A 16,999-nucleotide genomic window follows, 5' to 3' on the forward strand; every position below is an offset into this window, starting at 1 on the left:
CGTGGTTAGACACCACCAGAGAGGTAAGTAAAAAGGTTTTGTTGGTGTCATTTCAGTGAAATTTTGGAAATCTGAGTCAGTTTCTCAGGATGAGAAATATAATTCTATACACATTAGACAGACAGTAAAAGCCAGCTAGTGTGATAAATTAGAACTCTACATACCATCATAAGTGACATAGGGGATCTGAAAGCCCCTGGCGCTGTTGGCCTCATTGGATTTAAAGTTAATCCAGAGACGTCTGGAGCGAGCTGTGAAGGCGATGGGCCGCTCGTACGTCTGACATGTCTCGTAGGTGGTGATGGATGTGGCAGACCCTAGCAGGGGCACAGAAATGATGAATTATGTTATCAGAACTACTTCTTGTATGGTGTGATTATAAATATAAACACTGAATTCCACTGAAACAATAACCGGAAAGCGAAACACTCACAGTTCTTCCTCATAACCAGCACATCTCCACACTCATCCTCCGATGGCAGGAAAATTTCTGGCACTACGATTAGGATCTTGCGCTTGCTGGGTGGATTGATGTTCCAAATGCACTCCACATTAGCAGGGTAATTACCAGGATAGTTTGGTGACTCAATGTAACCCATGAACTCACCCATCTCTCCACCACATTGCCTGTCTAGACGTACACAAACAAAACAAATTAGATTCCAGCTCATTTAACAAACTTGACAACTCAAAACAGTAATTTTCATACTCACTCTTGCACTGAGAGACACTAGTGGCACCATCAAAATCAGTGGTGGTGTTTCCAGGACAGGAAATACAGTAGTTCTGTCTAAATTCTGTCTGATAAGTCCCCACAGGGCAGCGGATACACCGATGTACTGTGGTGTTGTAGTAATGACCTGGAGAGCACTGAACTGCAGGGTGAAATTGAAAAGACACATTAAGTATTATTTGTATTGAATTATACACACACACACACATAAAAATATATAAAGCTCAAGCTGACCTTTGACTTCACAGTCATGGAAGGAGCTTGCACCCTCCCGCTTGGTGCTCAGTCCTCCACCACAGGGGAAGCACAGCGTCCGTCCCAAATCTGGCTGGTAGGTGCCCTGAGGGCATGGTTGACAGGGTTTGAACCCATCACTGGAGAAGTACCCTGTGTGACACTGACCTGGATTTGATTTTTAGAGCATAGAATGATCAGGTTTAAGCATAGAGGCCATTCACTGGACGAGAAATATGTTTAATGTCCCTGGGAGCTACCTGCACATGAGGAGATGTTTCGTGCCCCGACAGGCCCATGGCCATCGCTGCCAGGGCAGAGGTCACATGCCAGCTGCCCCTCCCTTTCCTGGAAAGTGCCAGGCGGACACTGGACGCAGCGCTCCTGCTCACCATGGTAGTAAGACCCTGGCAAGCATCTGACTGAGAAAATATCCATAACATATTTCGGCTCACGCCACCTTGCATTGCATGATGATGTACAGTAAGTTGCTGGAAATAAAGTTGCATTCTGACTTCTGCTTAAAATTATTCATTTGACACGCCCGGTCCCGCTCTCAGGTCTTACCACATCGGCCACTGTCCCTTTCCCAGCCTGGGCCACAATTCTCCTGATTGGGAGCAGCCTGGGGTAGTTTTTGAGCAACCTCATATTCCAAACCAGCAACTCGAATCAGGAAGCGCTCCTGGTTGATGGACTTCTTCAGAGCCTTGATATATGTCTTAACCTGCTTCTCCATACGCTGTCTCAGGCAGCTGAGATTGCAACTCCCTGGTTAGGCATAATTAAATAAAAATTATTATTTTTAAGAAGTATGTTATTGACTATCAGTAAAATAAAGTATCAATCAATGATCTTAAGGTCAACACGGGCAGCTTTTAATGAAGACGGCTGACCTGTAGTGTCTCCAGGTTTGACCTCAGCTTCCAGCTCCAAAGTAATCCGTGTTACCTCTTTGTTAGAGGGGTTGCGAGCACGCCGCCCTTTAGCTTTCTTGGAGGAGTCGCATTTGAGGTTGACAAATGTCACCAGGCAGTTACTACAGGGCTGCCCACCTCCTGCGGACACATATGAAAAGGGCTGTGAGTCAAGTACAGTAATTTTTAAATAAATGTTTAGCCAAATATACGTTTAGCTCTGTATTGGTTTGAGAAATGTGTAAGTAAACTAAAAGAATGAAAGCATGTAAAGCCATGCATCAAGGAAGATTTTTAAATTTCTATTTTTATGTATTTTTAAGGCTCATAAATGGCAACCAGTTCATAATAATTGCTGTATGAGTTCCTTTGTATTTCTAAAAATACAAGCACATGTATACAGCAATACACACAGAGATAAACACTGACCTGGTCCTAGTGTCCGTCCCCTGTCCTCTGTCCTGCCTGTCAGTTTAGGATGCAGGTGACATTTGGCGTTTTTAATCTTGAAAGAAGCTGTCTGCTTCACTGGAGGGGCCAAAGTCTCTACAGACAAACACAGCAACGGTGGGTAGAGGCACACTTTAACAACTTTATCTGTGCAGGTGTGATATAAAAATTGGATTTGAAATGTGTTTGACTGTAACAATGTGGAGAGCAGCCAACCTATGCAGCTCTGACTGCTGCTGGAGTTGAACCTTGCAGCGGACTTCCCTCTGAGAATGGGGATACCACAGCTCACTGAGTAGCTGCTGTCAGACTCTGCGAAAGGTTGCACACAACAAAATAAGTAAATAAAATGTTTAGACATTTTGATTTTTTAAATTGAGTTTATCAACCTCTTTCACTCCCCGAGGATGATGAAATGACTGTCTTTCAGAGACTGTAGCAGGCTCAGTTTTAAAACTACAGTGAAGACACTGATATCAAATGCAAAACCTTTTTTTCGCCTGTTCTAAAAATGGTTTATTTGAATATTTCTGCATACTGGGGTCCCTAAACAGTTTTGGAATTGCATAAATTGGGTATGACTGGAAAGCTTCTGGATCGAATTAGCTCAATTGTATTCATGTGTGATGTCAGACCCCATTTAATTGTAGCGAGACAATATTTTGAAACTTGACCTCACTGTGTAAAATGACCTATTGTGACCTCTAGAATTATCACAGTCTCATGAAACTTTACAACCATAAACTTGACATCTCAGGCATTCAGAGGATGCATGGTTTTCCTAGGTGTATTGACAATAAGGGGGTTTCTGAGTTATTTTCATCCAATCACAGAGAAATGCAATTCTAGAGTAGTCATAAATGGTTTAATTTTGCACCAAGCCTGTGTAACAAATGGCATCAACCCAAAAATTGCTGCAACAACTTGTGAGACAATACTGAGCATGGGATTGGTCGTCATATACTTAGATCATGAACGTGTAAGCCCTTAAACACTCTAAACTTTCCAAATGTGTGTAAGCACCAATCAAAACACAATGTTAATACAGATTTATTACTAGAAAAACTTGACACACAGTGCTAAACTCATATTAATCTTCAGGTTCCCAGCTTTCAGATGATGTATACCACTTGTATGTGGCATATACTGTTGACCTGCTATCTCCCCTGAAAGATGCCCTGTCCCCCCAAAAATGGGTCTACTGTAGGGAGGCAGGAGTGGAAGAGGCTAATGAAAAACGCTCACAATAAACCAACATAAATACACATATAACATGAACTACGGTGTCCAAGAACAATCCATAAATGAGTGAGACGAAACTACATTCTTTAAGGATGCACATAGGCATACAAAATGCATATGCATACACACATAATAATACTTATTGTTATAAAAAGGTCTATATATCGTGGTTCAGATCATTTTGTTTTGTGTCTTTTTTTAATTTAAATCGTTTCAAAATGTGTCAAAAATTCCTGAGTGTTCCCTTTAATGTTAGAATAAGCCTTATTACAAGTTTAAAAAAAGAAAGCTAAAGGAGTTGGCAAAACAGTGGATCTCAATGGATAGAAATGCCTTTCCTAGCTGCAAATAGTGCATGGTCAAACAAATAAATATATAATTGTGTTATGTGAACTCCACCTGTCATGTCCACTAGTAACTAATCAACAAAGATGAGGTTTAGTTATATATCAGTGCATGCACAGGGATAAAATGTGGTAAGAAAATCCAAAAAATTTTCATGATTTTCTATTTGGGAGGCATCTGTTAGGTGTTTTGTGAATGCACTCTAATTGTTGGTTACATACCTGCCAGATAGTGAGCCTTAGAAGCACAGGTAAGAGAGCAGCTCTCTTTCTTGCCCGTCTTGCTGCAGGTCAGAGTAGCTTTTGGCGCTACCAGTCCAGGAGGACATTTCACCAGCTCTGGGAAAACAAAACCCACACTGAATCACACACTGTTTCAAGGAAACCATGCACCAGTACAAGACACTTGACTTGTAGTGCAGACATAGCTTTGAGTGTGTTTCAGTGTAGTAACCACAGGGGGGCAGTGCTGCTACATACCAATACAGTCTTTCCTGTTCCAGTGCAGCTTGTATCCTGGTGGACAGGTACACTCGTAGCTGCCAAGCGTGTTAACGCAGCCATATTTACAACCACCTCGATTAATACTGCATTCATCAATATCTATAAATAGAAACATTTAATGGACATGCATAAGTTACACTTAAATTACTATTTGTACAACAATACACAACAGAAAAACAGACAAAAACAAATGTCATTGTTGATGATGAAATCACTACCATTAAGAAGCAATCCAAAATCAATTTCTTTGAATGAAAAGAAAGAGAAATGGGCCAATTAGAAACAGCACAGCTGGCAGCTATGGATGAGGAGTCTCTGTGAGGTCAGCTCAATTCATCCTGTCACAATTCTCAGAAGATTAATGTACTGCGTGTAAACAGGGAGTGATTCCTTGCTCTGATGTCGCCACATTCAATTTCATGGTCAAAACCTCTCTGGTCTTCAGTGAGGAAGACTTGTGGTAGGCAGTAAATTACAATCACCTTTTCAAACACATGCTGAGCTCAAACCACTAAAAGCATCCAGGAACCAGATACAGGCTGGCTGCCATCGACGCCAGACAGAAAATTAGTTTAGTGGGTAGAGCTGAGGATGTGGCAGGCTGCGGACAAGTGGCAGACACACCGGGAAAGAGACAGAGATAATGGCAGTGATTGATGATCTGGCCCTCTGATATGAAAAATGCGCTTCCTCATCTCATTCAATTATTCACCCTGAATAAAAACAGTCTGCATACCTACGCACTCACTGAGAAGATGATGACTTCATCAACAGTGCTCTGCCAGTGTGTAGCCAGAGCTGCTTGGAAATGTTTTGAGCGATGCACTGCTTATCCTCAGCATCAAAGCACTAAATTTAAGGGACAAAGAACTCTAAAGAATATCTGATGGAAGCGGAGCTCATCTACCAGCAACTCTTGTTTTGACTTCTTTGTTCCTCCCATACTTGAACTATAACCAAATAGATCTTTGCTGACCTTTCTTCAGATCTCTTAAGTCTTTTTCAAGGCAGAGCCAAGATGAAAAGGACAGGATAAAAAAAAAGACAAACTGACATTTAGACTCAACAATTAAAGATTTCATGGAGAGGAATTTGGGGGATTGACTCAGGAGTTAACTTCATGGAAATGTGGCAAACTTTACATTTTAATTAATTGTGAGTGCTTACTCATCAGCAGCTGCATTTTTAATCAACTCTCAATCCTATCAACACTGTAAAGTGAGTTTTCTAAGTAGACTTTTTCTAAATGCACAATCTGGACAGCTTTTCTGTATGTTTTTCCAATTAACTTATATCTGTTAAGACATCAAGGGAGGAATTAATCTTCATACTGTACATTAATCAGTGCCAGAAGAATGCATTTCGGTTAAGGATAATACTGGCTCTATCAATGAGGTAAATTTAACAATACTTACAAAGTATTTAGTCACAACTGCTCTACTTTCTTACCAGATAAGCAAAAATGAGCAGATTGTTTTGCTAGCTGAGAGGAAGAATGGCTGGATATACTCTCGCTTGGGAGGAATGTTGACAGGCCTCGGCACAACCCTTGACAGCAGGTCACTGACCTAATTGGGTTTATTTAGGGTGAGTCTATTGTTAAACACTGAGCACAGCTTTCTGGATTGTTTGGCAGCTATATTTCAGTTGATAAACCACATGGGGAATAGCATAACCTTCGTTATGGCAGGGAGTGAGAGAGTACAACAGGGAGTGCCATAAATCTCTGGGGTTATCTAACAGTTCCGACAGCGCCGATGAAAAACGAGAGGAAATCATTCATCACCAGCTCTCTCAACAATGGTATAGAGAGTCATTTACGCCTGACCGTCTTCTCTCCTCTCAGCGTCTCAGTGTGGCTCGATCACAGTCCATCATATGAGTATAAAAGCTTTACAAATTCAATTCTGGTGCTTTTATTCCCACAACTGACAGCTAATACAGCAGCCTACGTGTGGAATGAACCTATTAGACCCATAGAAAATATAGTACCATTACATACAGGGGTGGACAGCACCTTACACCTTACTATATAATGCAAGTCAATACCATCACTATCACCTCTCTGATTCAGTCTAAATTTTAAAAAAACCCAATAATAATACAAGTGAGCAAAAACAGGCTTTACTAGGTAGTACTCATTGCTGGATCAGAGAGGATAGTTTAACAATTTCTCAAGTCTATCTTATAACAACAGGTAGGTGTCCATATGAACATGGAAACAGATTTTACTCTCTAGTCTCTGTTTCTCCTGTTCTCCTACTGACCATTAGAAGATCCACCACAGATATGCTTACACTGTATGTGATGGTGGACAAAAGCCACAGTCCACAATTTGAGCAAAATTGTATTTAAAAGTTGATCTGAAGACAATATGAGGGAGGGCACTAAAAAGACTGTAACTAAGTAACTAAGACTGTAAGTAAGATAATGACTTAATTTGACAATTTTGGATGGTTGAAGCTTTACATTAGCTTCAAATAAACTTTTAAATACATTTTTGCACACAATCAAGGTTGTAGATGTTGGCCCCCATCACTTATATTGAAAGTGCATTATGAAGGGATCTTCTAATGTCCAGTATAAACAGGGGGAATTATTACATAAATAAAAACATGTGTCAGTGCTCATTTGGACTTAAAACTGTCATAATGTTCCACCAATACGTGGCACTTGCAGAGTAAGACATATTTTATTTGGTTTGTTTAATTTTTGGGGTGTTTTGTCTTTATTAGATGACGACAGTAAAGGCACAGACAGGAAACATGGGGAGAGGTGTATGTATAAAGAGATGTATAATGCTCCCCAACCAGAACAGAACCAAGGATGTTGCAGAAATATGGCATGTGTCCCATTTTTTTTACTTTTTGAAGGTGTAACTAGCTGCACTGTAGTGTTCGTGCAGACCTGATGATCCCATACACATTACTGCTCTCTAGACTGAGTAACATTCCTTATTCTACATTCTGTTGCAACATTCCTGATCAGTAGACCTGTCAAACAAGAGACCAAAAAAAAGAACAAATCACTGCAAAGCTATGTATTTCGAGTGCATATGCTGTCTCTCTCTGTCTCTCCCACAACTACTGTGAGGCCCTGAGGCGCTGGAGACAGCAGCAGATTCTAACTGGTGATATACACTCAATCAAAGGGCCGCCGCAACACCCTGATGTGCTCTGGCGGGCCTCTTGCTGCCTGCCAGACAGATCTGACGCACCCCCACACACCTCCTCCTGACACCAAAGGCTGTTACTGCTATCTGTTCCAAACCAGAGTACAGTAGGTACCTGCTAATGTCTGAAGGACATGGTCGCACTCCACCTTGAAGGACCATAACACTGTTTTTTCATGTTTTAGTCCATTAACTACAGCACAAATAATCTACACTTAACATTGCTGCCAAGTGTAGCACAAGTTCTTAGATTGATTTCCTCTCTTCCAGGCAGCCACCTATTTCGGCTCATTTCAGTTCATTTCAACTTGTAGAGACTCAAAACTGGCTTGAGACAGAAAATCCATCAAAAAGAGCATTTAGCTACATTTAGATTGTTTGTCTTAGTTTGCAGTTGTATGCAGGGACTGTTCGATGTGGATGTTTTCCGATACTCTGGCATCCAGATTAACGAGTTTTCATAACAGTCCCTCTTCATTACCAGCACTATCAATACAATAACATAAATAACAACATAGGACCAGAAAATGTTCATGGATGACTCATCAAGATGTTTCAAGATTACTTGCAAAGTTTTCATATATTAACACATATAAACTAAAACAATCCCTGTTTTCAAGGTATGAAATTAAATTAAAAGACTCTTTGGAGATTAATCAGCAGTAAGTATACAAAATACTTTCATTAATCAGCTAAAATGTTCTGGTTTGGTTCTTTAATATACATAGCATATTGATATTTGAATTTTAATAAAATTATCTTTTTCTGGTGTGGTTGTGTTCTACTGGTTAGCAAAGAGATGGGGGAAGGAAGAGTGATGGAAAGTAGATTAACATTAAGAGATAAGGCGTAGATGGAAACAGAAGTACTGGCTGGCTCACCTCCGCAGTGTGCCAGGCCATAGAGGACGTAGCCTTTGTGACAGAGGCACTGGAAACTGCCAGCAGAGTTGACACAAAAATGGTCACAGGCGCGGTCGAAAGAGCATTCATCAATGTCTGTATAGATAGAAAGACACACTGTTAGACATTTCTCAAACAATCACAAAAAAGATGTTCAATCTTCAAACAGGACTCTGTTGTCCTATCATGGTATAATTTCCCGTTTTCATATTTGGTATTGTATTCATTGTTTGTCATAAATTGCATTGGGTCAAATCATATGTCACAACAACAACAACAACGCCAACAACGACAAAAGAGGTGTCTTTTGAAAAGAAGACGTCTTCTGTTTAGTGTTTGGCATAGTGGTTGACCTCCTGTAGTCATGCAGTTTTCCATTTTGATGCACTGAAATGGAATTTTCAAAGTATTTTTGAAATAACAAGCAGCTACAGCAGGAGTCATAAGAAAGTGGGCTCTTCACCTGATAATAGGAGCTGAAGGACTGTTTTTTTCTTTCTTTCCACACAGACCCTGCCAATCATGTTCCCTTTTTCTCCACTTAAACATACCACAAATGACCCTGGATTGTTAGAAACCCCATAATATTATTTCTCTATGTCTTTTGTTATGACTTCATATGAATGTCATGTGTTTAAAAATGATTGTAAAAGCCAGTGACTATTGTATTTAGATAAATATGTCACATTCAATATGCATAAATGCAGACGAGAAGAAGCTAAACCAGTCTCTCTGATCCTTCTGACCCTGTCAGCCTTGTCACACCTGCAAAACCACATTGCAAAAGTACCTTCCTGTCTGTCAGAAGCCTCTCTGTCTTATCTTTTTGAGCCTTTCTGCTCTCTTACACGTGCATTCTGATAAGTCAGTTAAATGTCACAGGCCCAAAGACCATATGGATGGATACATGAAGCTAGATAGATGGATGACATTTGGTTTTTATAAGCATCAAGATTTCTTTTAATGTCAGCAATAATCCGTGTCAAGCCCAGGCAGCACATGCTGGGAGAAAATAGGGATGTGCTACATCTTTGCTGGATGTCTAATTGGCTAATTTAAGAAAGGTTCCCAGGATTTTCCCAGGAATATCAAGCTTTCATCCACTACATCTGAACCTCCTCTGAGTTATGAAGCAGCGCCAGTCGCCATCAAACAGATGATGCAGGTATTTCAGAGCAATTACAGGAGTTCAGTTAAATAATGGGTTATGCTGAAGACACCAAGAAGACAGAGTGATAAATGTCTGCACATGGTACACAAAACATTAGCATACTCACACTGGGTATAATCCTTCAGAAATAGTACTACTTAGATATGCTGACTTATTACAAGTAAGTCTTGTTTTGAGAGCACCACAAAGATGAAAAAGTACAAAACTTTAAAAGCAAGTGATCAGTTTACAATAGAGTTCACAAGGTTGATCTTTAAAGGTGTGTTTTCATTGATACAGACATGAATCAAATCCACCTTATCAGGTTTTTATTCATAAAATAAATATGATTTAGGTTGAACATCAAACAAATCAAAAGATCTTTCAGAATTAGATGCACTGGTTCAGTACCGAGAGGTCAAAGTCGACCACAAATAAACTTTCTGAAAAATCTTTACAGATATAAAAACTCATATAGTCCCTGCTACTTGTCCCTTCTGGTGGCCCCCGGGAGTCTCATAACAGCAATGATATAGTAGATGGAAGCAGCATTGCCTGAAACATACAGTTTGAGGCATTGTAAAAGTGATAATTTTCAGCATATTATGCATAAACTTTGCTCAGCACACTTTTAAGTGTGGAGTCTAAACCCCTCTGGGAACTAGGCGTGGTGACTGAGTTTACCCTCAAAAAATGTTGCAATAAGTGACGCCAGAAGTCGATCTGCAACTTGTCATTATATCATTTTGTGTTGTGCCATGATAGAGAAGATGTGTGAAGACATCTGGAACTCCTAAAACCCCTATTTACCTGGTAACTAAGGTGAAGTATGCCGTGGGTGTTCAAAACGAGCATCATGGGTGGATGTACGTGCAGGGGACCATGGAAAGATGAAGTGAGAACAGTCATATCGCTTGAACTACCGTAAGACTGAAGGAGTAAGATGGTGATCACAAATCGGGGTTTCCATCAATTATTTCTGTCAGTTAATCTGCACACTCGTTGCACCAAACTGAACTGCGTGTCAGGGCTCTTGAACCTCCAGCTTCAGTCAAAATAAAAATCTGGTGAGGTAAATTAGCTTTCACCGAAAGAAGATCACTAAAAAAAGGTCACTATTGTTTAAACAGAACAGATAAAAGCTCTATCATAGATGTCCCCTCTGGAAAAAACAAGGTATCTGATGAACATCTCCCTGAGTGCCCTCATATGGATTACCAGTGAGGAGAAGATGAGAAGGAGGCTCTGGAGGGTGTTGTGGGTGGAGGAATGCTGACAGAGGCTCAGCAGGCATGCCCCATCCTGACTTATGGGCCATGGTCGACTGACAGCAGGGAAACACCATGACTGTTTAAACCAAGATAACCCCTGAGTTCAGTTTACACATCTCAACACCTCACGGAGACTGCAAACATCTATTTAAGTGAAGCTGATGTCACTGAATACTGTGACACACCATCAAGCCCGAGCATCTATTAACAAACCTGTAGCAACATGGTTGTAAATTTACTGCAGGTCACGCTTAAACATCTAAGCGAGATGCATGATCAGATTATGTTTTGTGTCATCACATCTCGAACACACAGATATTGTATGTCTGGGGAAAATGGGGTATTTAACACATGAATATCAGCCTGTGAATGTCTTCTATTGCTCTGGATTGGGCATATAAACAACCCTGATGATGTCATAGTACTGATCTCAGGGTTATCTTGTTGGGCTGATTTGTTGTTTTTTTTAAACCAGAAATCCTGCGTTATGAACTACTTGGGGGTATGAAGTTAGGAAGATAACGGAATTTTTCAGATAGGCAGAATCTCATAAAATATACTATCAATTTTCTTTACATGAGTAGTTTTTTGGGCTTACTCTATGTTGGGAACTAAAAGTCTGCCTCTGCTACTCTGATTTTGAGGATTCATTTCAGTTTGTCTCATGTGAATCCTCCAAATTTAAGGGCAAAGTTATGTTACTGAAAAACTAGTTGTTCAATATGTTGTCTTTGTGATATAGCTTTTCCAAAATGGCTGCACTCAAAAGGGGGTTGAAAAAGGTCTGTCATCAAGAAGAAGAAGATGCAATATTCTTTAAATATGAGGATACAGTGTTGTACTTGGTTGTCAAAAGTACCAAAAATAGCTGTGTAAAGAATGAAAAGATGAGGGCCTGAAGAGAGAATTTCCAACCCTGACTCTTTTAATTGTTGATTTTGGAAAGCCAAAGAAATAATCGGATGCAACCAAACTGATTCTGTTGTCAGAGAGGTGCGGGGGGGAGGGGGTTACCAAAGCTATTCCACAATCTGACAAGCATTTCTGATCCCTGGAGCACCTCTTTAATCATAGAGGCACATACCTACACCAGGGGTAAAACACCAAAGATCACAGGGACAGCTGGACCAATCAGATAAAAGTTGAACCTTTATTGAGAGGCATACAGCTTTGATTCTGCTCAGTTCTCATACCAAGGGTGAGAATAAATACAGGAATGAGAGGAGGGGATAAGGAGCAGACAGGTGACTCAGAAGTGCAGGGTGTGTGTGAACCTGGCATAACATCACTCAACAGGAGGTTAACTTTATCACAACCTTCCTCTTCAGACAAAACACACAGTACCAAACAAGGACAACACTGTTCAAAAGTTACCCCGGTGCACCCAAACAGCATATGACTGAGTTGGTTAAGGCACGGTGCCACAGAAAACAAGCTGCGATTTACATTCCTACATGCACAGACCACATTTTCTCAGTTGTCTACGTTATTGTGGCAAAATAAACTTTGCATTGTTTGGCTCCATATAATGAGAGAAAGGCATCCCTCCAAAAATAGATCTGAAGTGACAAGAAAGTGGCTGAAAAGCACAGTGACACACTCTGTGTTTTCATTTACCACATATGATGTTCGTGTACTATGTACTGAGTAGTGTGATTCAGTTTAGCAATTCTAAACCCATTGCATGACATTGATGTGTAGCAGGCTGGATATTGATTGACCACATCAATAAAGAAAAGAGAATAAAAAAATACTATGTCATCTGTTTTTCCACTCGGAGAGAAGCTGAGCTCGGCTCCACAGTTCTAGCCTGCCTCTGTCTTTCACCAGATGTTTCTGTAGTGGCTTGATTCATCCATGAACCAGAGGTTTTAGAGCTGGAACCCTAATTCCCCGCACCTGTGTACGGCCATGGCAAACTCTTTATTTGTTCTGCAACTGGTCCTCCCAGCTCCTGCTGAGCGATGGCCACCACCAAATATAACAGACAAACAAGCCAGAGAAGCGTAGTTTGGCGTCACTGTAGGCTTGGTGAGTGAGGGAGAAAATATTTGGTTTATTATTCTACCTAATCAATACATTAAAATCTGTACTCTGCTTTTAGATGTTCTCCCAAGAGATAAAGTATTGAGGACATGCTTTAGGGGAGTATTTCAGGGTAAAATGTGTTTTATTGGAGTGGCAAAAGGTAGTTAAATGGGTTACCAACCTTGACAAGTTCTCTCATTGGTCAGCAGCTTGTAGCCTTTCTTGCAGCTGCACTCAAAGCTGCCCACTGTGTTACGACACACATGATCACACCCTCCATTGTTGAGACGGCATTCGTCAATATCTGGGCACAGAAAATCATGGAGAAGACTGGTCACTTCAAATCACTCATCACAAATGAAAAAGAAAGAAAACAAATGCACAATAAGATTTTTTGCCCATTTAGGGGCCGTGAAACCAAGCTGTGAACACTGACATGTAGTACATCACCTTTGTAGTTGATGTGGTGAACTATTTAGTGAACAGTTGATTATTTACAAATCCACCACATTAAGCAACATTAGCATTAATGTAGAGTCATGCCTCTGGCCACCTGATGAATGAAAGTCCAATATAAGCTCTGTTTTTGGTTTCCACCAAAAGGGGAACATCTGGCTTTTTAGCTGATAAATGCTCCATTATTCTCCAGCACTAGTTCCTAACTTAGTTTGACTGCGGTTTGGTGCTGAGCAGGTAACATACAGGGTGTTTATCAGACAGTTTTTTGCTGAAAACAGCTGCCTGCTGTTGCTGGAAACAAGGTTGATGAGAGCAATGAGAGTCGTGAAGCCAAAACAATGAGCTAAAAGACTGAAATTCTCTGTAAAGCTTAGGGAAATGAAGAGTTAGCAATTCTTTGGAGGTTCATTGCTACCACATACAAGTAGGCACATGATCAAATGTTAACATAAAAGTATTTATTATATCAGCTTTAATAAAAGCTCATAAAAAGTTGTTCATTCTAAACAATGAGGAGACATAAGAACAAAGGAGGTTAGACTAACAGAGCCAAGGTGTTTGGCTGCACTGTCATGATGGCCTTGTAGAAACTGGAAATGAGCTTCAGGGATTTCCTTACTGGCCTTCAGAAGGGCTAAAATCAGTTTGCATGTGGCTGTAATAGGATGCAGCTCTCACACAGAGAAGCCTCACGGCAGTAGGGCCTCTGAATCCTCAATGTCCATCTCCTTCCGATTAATCTTCTCTTTAATTTTGCAGCCAATACCCAATCGATATATCATGTGTTCATCCCTGCTTTTGATGATGCTCACTCTGCCTTGGCAATTTTGGCAGCGGTTGTGATTAATTCTGAATCATCATCACAAATGAGGCGTCCATCTCTTGAGGAAGTCTTCATCATCTGGTTGAAATAAATGCATCAGAAATGGAATAAAATAATCCCTTCCTTGCTTCATCTTTGTCTTCCCTCTTCAGAAGTGCCTGGCCTGCAGCGAGCCCCTGTCTTCTTGTGCCAGTGCTGCCTGGATTTTGTTTTCCTCTCAAACCAAACCAATATAAGCCAATGTACTTTTATCAGAGTTGTTAGCGTAACACTACAAGCTACAGTCTGTGTTTTCTGGAAACACAGATTGTCTTCATTGTCTCCAAAGTCGTCAACTCTCTCGTCTGTCAGTAGTGTCTTCGTTTCCTCAGTCCCCTAATATTATTCTCGGTTTTATCCTTGACTTTGGAATTGATTTTATTAGACATAAAATGAAGAACTTGCTGTGGCATGTAGGTTGCATGAATTGATGATATTTGCCAACACTCAGAGAGGAGGATAATTGTAATGCAGTGGAAAAACTGTCAAGAACACTGGTGACAAAAATTACTCAAAATATGATGCTGAAAAGCAGGAGGCAGTGTGAGGCCAGTGCGGTGGTCAATATAAGTATTGGAGAAGGTGCTAACATCGAGGGTAAGGACAGTGTAAATATTTTATAATAATTAATAATAATTCCTTTGATCTCCAGGTGGAGAAAGAAGACAAACATTGATTTGGTGACAGCTGGAAAGGTGCAATTTGAATGCTGCCTGGAAATGTGGGCAATGCTTTACCTTTGCAGGTCTTGCGGTCTGGCTGCAGAGTGAAGCCAACGGGACAGCTGCAGCGGACTCCTGTCACTGAATCATGACATGTGCTATCACAGCCACCATTGTTCACTGCACAGGTCTCTGCGGGGAAACAAGCACTCACAGTCAGACAAACCCCATAGAAAAATACACCATAGATGCCGTCTTGGCCTACTTATTTCTCCCCATTGAAACAGCATACATGCATACTGGTGGGATAGTAAAAAAATTGAGGACCCACTACTATATTCAGCACTCTTTTTGTGTCAAGCAGGAAACAGAAATGAGAAGCAAAACAGATGTTCAGGTCTTCAGTGGTAGATAGGAATGAAGAGGAAACAAGGATAGAGAGCAGAGTCATAAATGCAGCAGCTGAATGAGATTAACAGTGAGGAGATGCTTTTGAATAATGAAAGAAGACTGACAGTGATTAGGAAATATTACAGCTAACACAGCCAAACATAGGGTTTCACCGTTTTCTCTATCTGTATACGTGTGTGTAAAGGTATGCAAGTGTGTGCATGTTTGCTTCTCTTTGGTCAAGGTGAATTTACAACCTCCAAAAAGTCCTTTGTCCCACAGGACCTGTGTCTCTCCTCCTTCATGAGGGCAGAGTTTGACTTCTAGACAGATGCAGACAAAACCATCACTTTTCCCCAAATTTTTGACAAGACCTTCCAGGCATTTTGGGGATATAAAAGCAATTTCAGCGACCTGGCCCCTGTGTTGGCTAGACTGATTCCTTTTTAAAAGGAGGTAGTCAGTCAAGAGGAGAGCTGGGTCTCTTCTCTAGACAGTGACACATTTATCTGACTTTCATTTTAACCAACACTACAAGAGAAATTCGTTCTTACCGAAGAGAGACTGGTGTGTGCCTTAATAGTTTTTGTCTGCTTTATAGAAAGCTTCTCACACACACTTGAGAACAAAAACATGAAAACAAAACAAATAAAAAAACCTGTAGCAACCTGGAACAATCACTGTAACTTGCTAATAAGGCAACTGGTCATCCACACAGCTCATTGCTTATCTCTGATGTGCTGTAGGATGCTGACTGGCAACCCTTCTAAAAAAGGAGCCAGCACAGCACAGGCAAAGATTACACATGGGCAAGGAGATGGCAGCTAACACGTGGCACTAAGGAGGGAATGCAGCTGCACTGGATTTTTATAGAGAATAAGGATCCCTTTGGGGAAACACCTAATCCTCTTCACTTAAATCTAAAACTGCACTGCCTGCAGCAGCCATAATGAAACTTTTTAAAGCTCTTTCTATCAAATAAAATAGCTCAACTACAGACCTGAAATTGTGTATCAAAGCAAAACAGGTGCTTACAGTGATGTAATATTATGTTTTATAGCTGTTTCACAGTCCAGTGGATGTTGTTGCTGAAGGCTGAACATGATGCATGAATATACTGGGAGAAATTTCTGGTACAGATGAAAACACAGGGGGGGCCGAAAAATAAGGTAAACTGTTCAAATTAAATCAACATTGCAAACACTGCTACACAAGTGGCTTACAGTATTTGTGATCCCCCTTTATATTTTTGCTGTACATGTGTATACATCATGTCCCTGTTAGTTGGTTTCAACTTCTCACTCCTTCTTAGTCATTAGTTTTGTATGTAATTGGTATATATTGTCATGATTTATGAGGCTGTTGCCCTCTTGACATGCCTCTATTAGCTGTCAAATGCTTTCAGCCTAATACTATAATACTAAGCAGTGTTCATCATTGTGTTCAAAGTTTAAATCCTTTTCTGTGAGGTGTTTACATTATTTTGCCTAGTCTCTGTAGTCAGCAGAACAAAGAAATTCTGTCTCTGATCCTTTGTAGAAGAACGATGGCTCATAGTGGGCAGAGGGGGGCCTTCCAGTTAATACCCCTGTCCCAACCCCAGGCTTGAGAGTGCAGCACTGTGGGTTCATATAATTGCAAAGTGTGAGCAGAGACAGTTGGCAGATGAGACGATAAGA

The 16,999-nt window shown here is 40.6% G+C and overlaps 1 protein-coding gene across 1 annotated transcript in view; it reads right to left on the bottom strand.

Moving 5' to 3' along the window:
• scube3 (signal peptide, CUB domain, EGF-like 3) overlaps positions 1-16,999 on the bottom strand; it is a 56,674-nt gene that overhangs the window by 2,297 nt on the left and 37,378 nt on the right. Inside the window, exons 6-19 of the mRNA XM_062427960.1 lie at positions 15,006-15,122; positions 13,129-13,251; positions 8,478-8,594; positions 4,401-4,523; positions 4,143-4,259; positions 2,551-2,646; positions 2,314-2,430; positions 1,864-2,022; positions 1,535-1,738; positions 1,228-1,389; positions 968-1,135; positions 714-875; positions 434-631; positions 165-317 (exon numbers count right to left, since the gene is read on the bottom strand). Of these exons, the coding sequence (XP_062283944.1) occupies positions 165-317; positions 434-631; positions 714-875; positions 968-1,135; positions 1,228-1,389; positions 1,535-1,738; positions 1,864-2,022; positions 2,314-2,430; positions 2,551-2,646; positions 4,143-4,259; positions 4,401-4,523; positions 8,478-8,594; positions 13,129-13,251; positions 15,006-15,122 (2,016 nt within the window). The remainder of the gene's footprint in view (positions 1-164; positions 318-433; positions 632-713; positions 876-967; positions 1,136-1,227; positions 1,390-1,534; positions 1,739-1,863; positions 2,023-2,313; positions 2,431-2,550; positions 2,647-4,142; positions 4,260-4,400; positions 4,524-8,477; positions 8,595-13,128; positions 13,252-15,005; positions 15,123-16,999) is intronic.

The sequence above is a fragment of the Scomber scombrus genome, chromosome 10 (genome assembly GCF_963691925.1).
Source record: "Scomber scombrus chromosome 10, fScoSco1.1, whole genome shotgun sequence".
In the NCBI taxonomy this organism is placed as follows: Eukaryota; Metazoa; Chordata; class Actinopteri; order Scombriformes; family Scombridae; genus Scomber; species Scomber scombrus.